The sequence below is a fragment of the Metarhizium acridum genome, assembly GCF_019434415.1.
Source record: "Metarhizium acridum strain ARSEF 324 chromosome Unknown scaffold_1, whole genome shotgun sequence".
Lineage (NCBI taxonomy): Eukaryota > Fungi > Ascomycota > Sordariomycetes > Hypocreales > Clavicipitaceae > Metarhizium > Metarhizium acridum.
The window spans coordinates 766,853-776,485 of NW_027094015.1; the positions used below are offsets into that span (position 1 = coordinate 766,853).

The 9,633-nt window shown below is 50.6% G+C and overlaps 3 protein-coding genes across 4 annotated transcripts; 2 read left to right on the forward strand and 1 right to left on the reverse strand.

Annotated features, from left to right (window-relative positions):
* Positions 1-1,042: 1,042 nt before the first annotated feature.
* QCR2 (ubiquinol-cytochrome c reductase core subunit 1) lies at positions 1,043-3,168 on the reverse strand. The gene is made up of 4 exons (XM_066115994.1): positions 2,853-3,168; positions 2,606-2,780; positions 1,701-2,545; positions 1,043-1,625 (listed from the first exon to the last, which is right to left on the reverse strand). The coding sequence occupies exons 1-4, from the start codon at positions 3,108-3,110 to the stop codon at positions 1,530-1,532; spliced, it is 1,374 nt and encodes a 457-aa protein (XP_065977875.1). The 5' UTR covers positions 3,111-3,168; the 3' UTR covers positions 1,043-1,529.
* Positions 3,169-4,409: 1,241 nt separating this feature from the next.
* RPC82 (RNA polymerase III subunit C82) lies at positions 4,410-7,198 on the forward strand. Of its 2 annotated transcripts, XM_007813812.2 has the most exons (4): positions 4,410-4,641; positions 4,718-4,780; positions 4,861-5,565; positions 5,655-7,198. In XM_007813812.2, the coding sequence occupies exons 1-4, from the start codon at positions 4,633-4,635 to the stop codon at positions 6,837-6,839; spliced, it is 1,962 nt and encodes a 653-aa protein (XP_007812003.2). In that variant the 5' UTR covers positions 4,410-4,632; the 3' UTR covers positions 6,840-7,198. The 2 variants fall into 2 exon arrangements, with proteins under 2 accessions (XP_007812003.2, XP_065977876.1); XM_066115995.1 differs by having other exon boundaries at positions 4,410-5,565; positions 5,655-7,180.
* A 224-nt stretch (positions 7,199-7,422) lies between these two features.
* On the forward strand, positions 7,423-9,517 carry YHM1 (high copy suppressor of abf2). Its single transcript, XM_066115996.1, has 7 exons — positions 7,423-7,777; positions 7,880-7,917; positions 7,987-8,028; positions 8,139-8,386; positions 8,487-8,664; positions 8,734-8,988; positions 9,077-9,517. The coding sequence occupies exons 1-7, from the start codon at positions 7,711-7,713 to the stop codon at positions 9,164-9,166; spliced, it is 918 nt and encodes a 305-aa protein (XP_065977877.1). The 5' UTR covers positions 7,423-7,710; the 3' UTR covers positions 9,167-9,517.
* The last annotated feature ends 116 nt before the right edge of the window (positions 9,518-9,633 follow it).

The window sequence follows — 9,633 nt, forward strand, 5'->3', positions numbered from 1 at the left end:
CCAAAGAGTGAGCCAATGAACGTGAAAACAATCTACACGAACCTCGGGATGGTGATGAGGAACCTCTGTGTCACGCGAACTCGGGGTCCAGGATGGAGGTTTGGCTAGCGTCTCGAGAACCAGAAACGACAAAAAACGGTTCGCTATCGACGACTTTCCCCGCTTCTATTATAGGAAAAATTAGCAAAGAGTGAATCAAAGGCGCTCGGACTGATGCCGTTGTTTGGTAGACTCAAAGGCCTCGTCGTGGTTGGGAATAAAGAAAGCAAGTGAACAACGTTGGTCAAGTAGGTGCAGCGCCAGGACGGGGGAAAAGGCGCGGCAGAAAGAGGAGGTCGTGTGGCTTACCTAGAGGGAAAGCGAAAGACAGTAAGGTAGGAGGAAGGGTCTCCGGCGTGCCGTCCAGCTCGACGGTGCTATGACTGCCATACAATGGGCGAGGAGAACATGGAAAGATGGAAAATTGAAGCCGAGAAAGGGAGAAGTTATCTGGTCTGTGGAGGTTGGTGATGAGGCTTTGTTTTCCCCTACCCTGTCACACTTGCCCAAACTACAATGAGGCGTTGGTGGGCCGCAAGCCGATACTTAAGTAAGTGGGCAGCCATACTGACGAAACGCGCGAGCGGGTAGAGGCAGGAGGTACTCCGCTAGGGGAAGTCTTTAGGTAGGTACTTGAGTACCTAGACATTTAGCATTTCAGTACGTGGTATGTAGCGTAGTCCAGAGTACAGCGGCACAGCACCAGCAGCCAACCAGGCATGAGACACAGTGTCCTGTGCCCTAAACACGAGGCCTACACTGTACCAGAACAGGCCAAGTGTGAACAGTGTTCAGTCCTAAGGGGAGGGCTCGGAGTCTTCTTGCGCGAGAATGACGGCTGAACAATAGGGACCTGCTTTTAAGCAGAGTCTCGCACCATTTTCACAATATAGAGCCTTTGTCACAGTATGTCCCGGCATGTTTGTACATGCTTTGGACGCTCAATGAACTCTCAGACAAAAATATTACAGCACCACATGACCAGACGCCGGTCTTAGTAACTGTCAACTGGTATACTTTAGGTACTTAAGTAGGTGGTGTTTGATACATGGGCACTTATTGTTGGGATTATGTGAGGTACTTCTTCACTACCCAACCGCCGGTGGATTTCCCAAACAACCGCCCGGACTACCGATGTTCAATGTGGTTGGAAGTTGGTGCCATTTTAGTAGCATGACATGACAGCACCAGAAGCCTAAAGCGCCCTTCGCATGCAATATCTTGTGCCACCAGACAACGTGGATGTTAGTGTGAGCAGTAGGCCCGGCTCGAAACACGTCGGCATACATGCAGGCGCATCCATTCTGATGTGTACCTTTCAGGCGTGAACATTCAGGATCACCATGGCACCGAACAGCATGTCGGAACGCTACGTAAACAAAGGGGATTTCTACTACAGATATTCACAAATACGGCAGCCCCGGCCCACCCATTCTAGACAACTTTGAAATCTGTTGGTACAAGCTCTTTCCACTGCTGCAATACTCCGGTTATACCCGAAGACCAATCTCCTCAGCATACGGCAGCACAAACAAGTCACCGACAGTGGAAACAGTAGCCTTGCCATCCAGGAGAGTCTTGGCAGCCTGCAGCACAATGGACGTCAGTTTCTCTCCCTAGCAGCATTGTACAGTGTAATACAAGAACAAGTCGTAACTTACAGTCTTCAGTTTATCAGCAGTGACGCCATCAATTCCCTTGGCGAGAGCGGCAAGGTCAGAAGCCTTGCCGCCGTTGACAAGGCCGGACCCGGCCTGTAAAAGGCTAGGTGAGCGCAGCTGAGCCTTCTCCAGAATGTCGAACTTGGCATTAGCAACGGCCTTGGTGACGTCCTCCTTGCTGACGGTGCCGTCGGCAATGCTCTTGAGGGCCTTGGCCGTCTCCTCAGCACCCTTGCGCACAGAGGCAGCGGTGCCGGACAGCTGGACGGTCAAGAGACCAGCATCAGAGTAAGCCAGGCTCGAAGCAGAGACAGAAAGACCGGATGTTCCAGCGGTAGCCTTGGAGAGCAAGCTGAAGCCAGGGGACCACTTGATTGTGGGCTGACCACCAAGCAGAGCAGCCAAAACGGCAATCTCGGGCTTGGAGCCAGAAGCATCGGATCCAGGGAAAGCAATGACCATGGCGTTGCCGCCGGGATGACTCGTTCGCTGTTCACCACCGTGATACTTTGAGGCCTCGGTCTTGAGGGTCTGGCCGTTCAGAGATTTGGCAGGCACGTCCTCGAAGAACTGGCCAACCCAGTTGGTAAGGGCATCAGTAGAGGCACCGTCGGCGACAATTGCAATGTTAGGTTTAGAGTACACGACATCGGCGTAGCTGGCAATGTACTCCTCGTTGAGATACTTCTGGACGGGAGATGAGGACGAGGGATAGACTGAAGCACCAAGGCCACTGTGGAAGGCAACCGCGTGAGCGTTATCCAGGGCAAGAGCAGCAACGTTGGCGTTGAGTGCGGCCTGCTTGAGGTGGAGAACCCGCTCGACATCTTCGTGGAACTCGTGAGCTATAATTTGTGTTAGCCTACATTACTTTGAGGAGTAATTCGCGGCGACCAAGATCTCACTGGTGTACTTGGTCATGGAGACCACTTCGGCGAGGAGTTCGGCAAAGTAAGGTAGATCCTCGCGGAGGAAGCTGGCCTCAAGGACAAGAGCCTCTCTGGTATGAGAGGCATTCAATTGGCCGCCAAGAAGTTCGGATTCACGAGTGATACGGAGCGCAGATCGTCGTTGGGTATTCTGAAAGCACAGGCAAATTAGCTCGGGTGCAATTTTTGGGCATGGGTATCAGGTCGTCGCAGAAAGACATGCCTTGAAGGCGAACTCCTCGAGGCCGACAGTCAAGCCGGGTAGTGGCTGGTATCGAGTACCAGCCTTAGCAACAACGACAAGCTTGGTAGTCGGACCATGAGCATCCCTTGAAGCAACCTTCAACCCGGACACATCCGTCGTCTGAAAGGCTCCCGTCGCGGCAGCGGCAGCAAACCCACGGCGCTGCAAGGACTGGACGCTGCAGGACCGACGGACGGCCTGCTGCGCACTTTTGGCGAGAGATGATCTCGAGATCATTGTCGAGGGTTAGGTCGTAGGCAATTGGATATCCTTCGGCCGTCGTGTTGAAGCAATTGGATCTCAACAAGAAGTGCCTCGTTCGTTCGACGAACCAGCTCCCGTCTAATTTTCGGCCCCGGGGGAGGATTTGGGATCACGTGATTGGATGATCAACTCTAAGCCTGCCACTGGTTGCCGAAGCATTAGTCTAGCACCATGCATGTTCCGATGGTGGTGGAGTACCGCGTCCAAATACCTACCTAACTTAAGTACGGAGTAAAACTGGTCTTTACTAAGTACCTTATTCTCAGTCACCTTACGGAGTACGGAGTAGGTACTTCCAAATCGTAGTGCTGATTTGGACTTTCCAAAATTGAGAGGAGCAGCCTTCAAAGCTCCAACCACATGAAGAAAGTCTCAGGTACCTAAAGTGGCCAGGTGCTCGATTGAACCACTGGCACAATAAACCACAATGAAACTAATATCAATTGTGGTCTGGTGTATTGCTTGTATTGCTTGCGATGACGGCTTGACTCGGGCGCTCCAACCCCAGTGCCGTGTCCTACCTGGTACTTTTTGAATCTACTTAACAATCCAAACTGCATTGTCAGGAACCGACGTGTACGGTATCTCAACATCGTTCTCACAGTATACGGGTACTTACGTCAGCTTCCAGCTACACCTCACAGGTTGAAGCCCGGCACAATATCATTTTTGCCGAATAATGAGGCATTGATTCGACGACATGAACCCAGGGCCAGAACGGCTACCCTATAGAAACATGCGCCTAGCTTGCTTTGATGAAGGTAAGCTCTGCCCTCGGCGTTGCTGATGATGTCCCTGGTTCGTTGTATCCTCAGAATTGGTGATAAATATACGTGAGCTTACTCCGATGGTTGGGCGACGCCTAGGATCTTGGCTGGGTTAGCTGGCGTGGCGTTTGTTGAGTTCTGTGGGAGTTCTGAAGACTAACACACGAGTATTGGAGCATGTAGAACTACATATTTCGATGCGGAGTAGTTTGTTAGAGTACCTCTTGCAGCCAAGATGGTATATGAAGTATGCAACTGAAGTGATAGGCGCCTTCGCGGAGATTTCGCTAGACTTGGTTGAATTACAAATTAGAGCAGCTAGCAGCAACACCGACGAATCGTGGTATCGGGGTTGTTTAAAGGGTTGGTTGCTTGCAACAAGTCGATACACGTACGACGCCACAGCCTAGATGCTCAGCCACATTACCCCATTCTCGTGCGGAGTACGGAAGTACGGAGTAGTTACACAGTAACAGGTTCGTTCCATTCACCACCTGGGAAAAATTGGCAAATCCGCAACACGTCAATTGACTGATTTTTTTTTTGACAAAGCCTTCCGCACCCCGACGCTACCTTTCATCTACCCGTGTCACAAGCGAAATTCAACGCAACTAAATTTGGCTGCCTCGTTTTTTTTTTATATCAAATTACACATTACAGTTCAATGCCGTACAGGTAGTCACAGTGGTAGCTCTAGAGATAGTGAGAGCATCTCTAGGAGCAAAGCAATGCTTGTCGTTAGTCTTCACTGAGCTCCAGCCGTGCGTCGTCAAATGGGCTGTCGCGGGACAACGCTGACATGTTCACCAACAGACCAAACATGCCGCAGAGCTTTGTGCTCTCCTAGTCAACGATCTTTTTGGCGAACTCCCATCCGTAGGTTTTCCTCAACCCACTTCAGGTTTTGCAGTGCTGTGCTTGTCGCAGGGCTGACTCATCTTCGCTTTCCCCAACAGCGCATTTTGGTCGCGCTCTTCACCAAGGGCCGATGCACACTTGCACAGCTCGTTCAACATGTATCACTCGGACCACGACATCTCCGGAATGGCCTGGGTGTTTTGATTCAACAGAATCTCCTTTACCACTATACTGACCCTGATACGGGAGGAACCAACTATGAAGCCAACTCGGATGCCTGCTACAACCTCGTGCGATCTGGCAAAATACTGGAGGTCATCAACAGTCAATACGGTACAGCCGAGAGAGACCTCGTTCAAACCCTGATGCAACTGGGCTATGCCAGAGTAGCCGATCTTACACACGCGTTCACGTCTCGAGCTCCCAAGATCAATGGACATACGAACGGATCACATGAGTCATCATCTGGCCTGATAGAGTCCAAGGACCATCTAAACTCTGCACTGTCACGACTAATACAGGCAGAAATATTGGAAACCGTTCGGCCCGATTCATTTCGCAATCCCGCTGAGGTGTACCGGGAAATTGAAGCTGATGTTACAAAGACAGCTCCTGGGGAAAAGGCGAGCAAGAACAAAATAGAACAGCACATGCAGATTGTGGAGCGTTTCAAGACATTCCGTGACCAGAGCAAGGCCCTGAAACGGCAGCTAGATCAGACTTCCGGACCTTCTACAAAGAGAAGGAAGCTACAAAATGGCTCAAGTCACCCGGACCCCTTTGATGATGATGTCGAGTTGAATGTACGTCTAACTCGACTCCAATTTTTTTGTTTCTCACTTTCTTTTTTAAAATTGTGTAGCAAGAGAGTTACTAACGCCATATCTACCAGCCCAATGTTGTGGTTCGAGTTAATCATGAAAAGTGCTTGGTTGAGCTTCGCAATCAAAGATTGGCTGATTTTGCAGCAGATATGCTTGGCGAGACTACGGGCCATGTTTACCGCTCCCTGCTAGATTTACTCACAGCAAAGGTCTCCAGATGTCGAGCAGATCCTTTGGTTGGTGAAGAGAACAAAGGACCACAGCCCAGCGTCACCACATTGCAAATATACGAAAACTTGAGCGACGAAGTTAAGGTTCTCGGCGGTATCGGAAAGGCCCCAAAAGACAAAATAGACTTTGACAGTGCCGAGAAGATCAGATCGGGACCTTATGCCTATGACAGCGACTCGGATGAAGAAGACGAGCCAGAGGTCAAGGCTGCTCCTGTCCCTCGCGGACGGTTGGCTAGAGCTGCAGCTGCGGCCGCGGCCGCAGCCTCAGCCAAAGAAAGCGAAGAAGAGGGATCAGAGGACGATATCGATGCCCAGGGGAGCCATACACATACCAACGGCGACAGGTCAACCAAGGTCAAATTCGAGGATGGGGCCATGGCTAAAGACAGTCGGCTGGACCAACTGCGGCAACATCTTCTGTTACTGGCTGAGAGCAAGCATCGTTTTGTACGTCATTGTGGAACTCAGGGCCGGGGTCAGTGGACCGTGGACTTTGAGTTGTTGATGGACCGGCTCCGTGAGTCTGAGCTTGACGCGTATATTGAGCAGTCGTTCGGACGACATGGCCTTCGTTTGACACGAATCCTGAGGGAGAAGGGGAAATTGGATGAGAAGATGCTCCCGTCAGCTGCTCTCATGAAGAAAGGTGACGTCCAAGGGAAAATGCTAGCGATGCAAATGGCAGGGCTGGTGGATGTTCAGGAGGTGCCAAAGGACAACAGCAGACTGGCCAACCGAACTTTGTTTTTCTGGTTTTTCGATGGCGAAAGAGTTCAGTCGCAATTGTTGGATGATATCTACAAGGGTATGTTACGGTGCCTACAAACGTTGGATGTGGAGCGGCACAAGGAGCGCAACATTCTCACGTTTGTGGAGAGAAAGGACGTCAAGGGCAAAGAGGAAGAAGTGATGACTGCGGAGCATTATAACAAATATAACCGACATTTGGAAGGCCAGCAAAAACTGCTCGGCCAGGTGATGCGGCTGGACGACATGGTTGCAGTGTTTAGAGATTATTGAGGGTACCGGCGGGCGGGTGACGCTTGACGTTGTTACACCACGACCACTATCCCTAGACGGATGGATATATATATCCCTTTGCGTAGGCTATATCTTATGTACCATATGCCACTTCAACAATGTTTGGGTGGAGAAGATTTTGAGGGCATCGTGTGATAATTTGTTGTTTGGGGTCGTAGTCGGTTTGCTGGGCATGCCTACATGCATCGCGCCATTTCCGTGTGGTCTTGCGAGGAGTGGTTATAGTACATTGTCACATAGAACTATTAGCCACTTCCTTCCTTAGTAATTAATCCTTCAGCGTGAGCCTAAAAGTGGTGGCCCCAACTCGTAGATTGCCGAGGAGGAGTGGACATGAACATATGATGGAGGGACGAATTACTTGCGCCATGCATTTGCAGCCAGAACGGGGCCTCGCGTCTCTGGCGCAACCGTCGATCACTGACATGTGGTCAATACAGTACGTACGTACAAGCGCTGATTGGACCCCTCACCCGGCCACCCGGCCAGAGGTACATACATATGTACCTAGGTACCTAGCTCACTAGGGTAGCACCTGAGCTCAGGAACTGTCAAAAGTCGGCTCAAGGGGTCAACTGGTCCAATATTCCCCAGGTTGAGCGAGCACTGAAAGCTGGCAAAGCACCGACCCCAACCGTCCGCTGTCGCCAGCTCCCGATCTCGGGAACCACACGCCAGGCACGCCTACGCCATTCAAAAAATTTCCCTATCCGTCAGCAGCCCAGTTTCCCCGGAGACGTCTTTTTTTCCCTTCTCTCTCCTCATTGCTTTCACTTCATTGTGACAACCTCAACCACTAAATCGGCCAGCGGGAGACCCTTCGCATTCCCATCGCCCAGAATCTCTCACAATGTCGCCCCCGACTGGAAATGCAGGCCGAGAAAAGGAGTCCAACTTGGCCAGACTCCTTGGCTCAGGTACACCATTCGCCACTTGCAAGCTCCAAAGTCCTCACCCTACTCGAGTGCCCGAGGCTTTGTGAGCTTACTCAGGGTCTGATGCATACTGACTGGTCGCAGGCTCCGCTGGTATCGCCGAGTTGGCAATTTTTCACCCTGTACGACAAAATCCAGACTCTTCGCAAAGAGACGGTAGTTGCTGAAACATGCTGACATGATTTGTCTAGGTTGATACGATTGCGAAGCGATTAATGAGCAACCAGACCCGAGTAAGGAGAATTCTGACACAATATGCAGCGCACCTCTGCATATCACCTACACTGGTGATAAAGAAACTTGCCACGGACGAGCTGACAATGCGATTTCTCACAACCCCCAGGTTGCCAGTGCGAGCCAGTTGAACCAGGTTATTTTCAAGGACAAGGCTAGCGCTCCTTTGGGTCGAAAGTTCATCTCGCTGTTCCCGGGTCTCGGTTACGCAGCCGGTTACAAAGTCCTTCAAAGAATATACAAGTATGGCGGTCAGCCTATTGCACGCGACTATTTGGCCAAACACTATGGAAAGGACTTTGAGGCGGCTTTCGGCAAAAAGACTGGCAAGGCCATTATGCATTCTACTGCTGGCAGGTGAGCGGACCTCCGGTCGACATCTCCCAGGTTGCTGGGATGACTTTTGCCATCGGAAGAGGCAAAGAAATAACAGAAACTGACCATGTTTGTGCTGCAGTCTGATTGGTATCGGTGAAATCGTCCTTCTACCCCTCGATGTCCTCAAGATCAAGCGCCAGACAAACCCCGACGCCTTCAAGGGCCGTGGTGTCCTCAAGATTGTTGCTGACGAAGGGTTTGGGCTATACCGTGGTTGGGGATGGACGGCTGCCCGTAATGCGCCCGGATCATTTGCGGTACGTTGAGTCTTGGGTCATCTTTATTTGCGCCACCTGGCTCGTAGACTGATGATGCGCCTTTTGCAGCTTTTTGGCGGTTCTGCTTTTGCCAAGGAATACGCGTTCCAGCTCCAAGATTACAACAAGGCTACGTGGTTCCAAAACTTTGTTGCTTCAATTGCCGGCGCTTCAGCTTCACTTGTTGTCTCTGCTCCTCTCGATGTCATCAAGACTCGAATCCAGAACCGCAACTTTGACAACCCGGAGAGTGGATTCCGCATCCTGGCCAACATGGCTCGCAAAGAGGGTTTCTCAAGCTTCTTCAAGGGCCTGGTTCCCAAGGTAAATGGTCCCTTCGATGCCTGTGTCATATGCATGAATTCCGCTGGCTCTCTACCAAAGCGCTAACGATTGCTGACATCTGTATTAGCTGCTCATGACCGGTCCCAAGCTCGTCTTCTCTTTCTGGCTTGCCCAGACACTCATTCCCGCTTTTGATGTTGCCTTCTCCAAGAAGTAATAGGCCGCATGTCACTCTTACTCTTTTACAATCTGGAAATGTTTTGTAATGGGAATGGATTTTTTCTGAATTCTGAAGTTTATATATATACATATATATATTTTTTTGGGCGGAGGAAAGTTGGATGGGTTGGAAAAACAAGCTTGTTTGGCATTTGATGACGGTAGACTACTGCTCTTGGCTATTTACAAATAGATGGAGCGAGGGTTGGACGATTCGGAATTACGAATGTGGATAGATAACTCAGCTCCAAAAATCATGGCCTATTGAGATTATCGAGGCCTATGTAACACTCACTAGAGACCCATCTTAATGTCTGTGCCTACTTTGTAATTGAAATATCTGGAAGGGTATAATCGTGTGCTTCTGCTCATTTTTAATACGGGCATAAAGGGGACTCCAGAGACTCACGCCTCTGTACTGGGCAATATGCTCGATGCACCTAGGGAAAGAGAAGAGGAAAGACA

Coding starts and splice junctions, on each gene's coding strand:
- QCR2 (XM_066115994.1), bottom strand. CDS start 3,110: ATGATCTCGAGATCATCTCTCGCCAAAAGTGCGCAGCAGGCCGTCCGT. Junction 2,781..2,852: donor TCGAGGAGTTCGCCTTCAAG/GCATGTCTTTCT, acceptor CTGTGCTTTCAG/AATACCCAACGACGATCTGC. Junction 2,546..2,605: donor CTCCATGACCAAGTACACCA/GTGAGATCTTGG, acceptor CACAAATTATAG/CTCACGAGTTCCACGAAGAT.
- RPC82 (XM_066115995.1), top strand. CDS start 4,678: ATGGGCTGTCGCGGGACAACGCTGACATGTTCACCAACAGACCAAACA. Junction 5,566..5,654: donor ATGATGATGTCGAGTTGAAT/GTACGTCTAACT, acceptor CATATCTACCAG/CCCAATGTTGTGGTTCGAGT.
- YHM1 (XM_066115996.1), top strand. CDS start 7,711: ATGTCGCCCCCGACTGGAAATGCAGGCCGAGAAAAGGAGTCCAACTTG. Junction 7,778..7,879: donor GGCCAGACTCCTTGGCTCAG/GTACACCATTCG, acceptor GACTGGTCGCAG/GCTCCGCTGGTATCGCCGAG. Junction 8,029..8,138: donor TAATGAGCAACCAGACCCGA/GTAAGGAGAATT, acceptor CACAACCCCCAG/GTTGCCAGTGCGAGCCAGTT.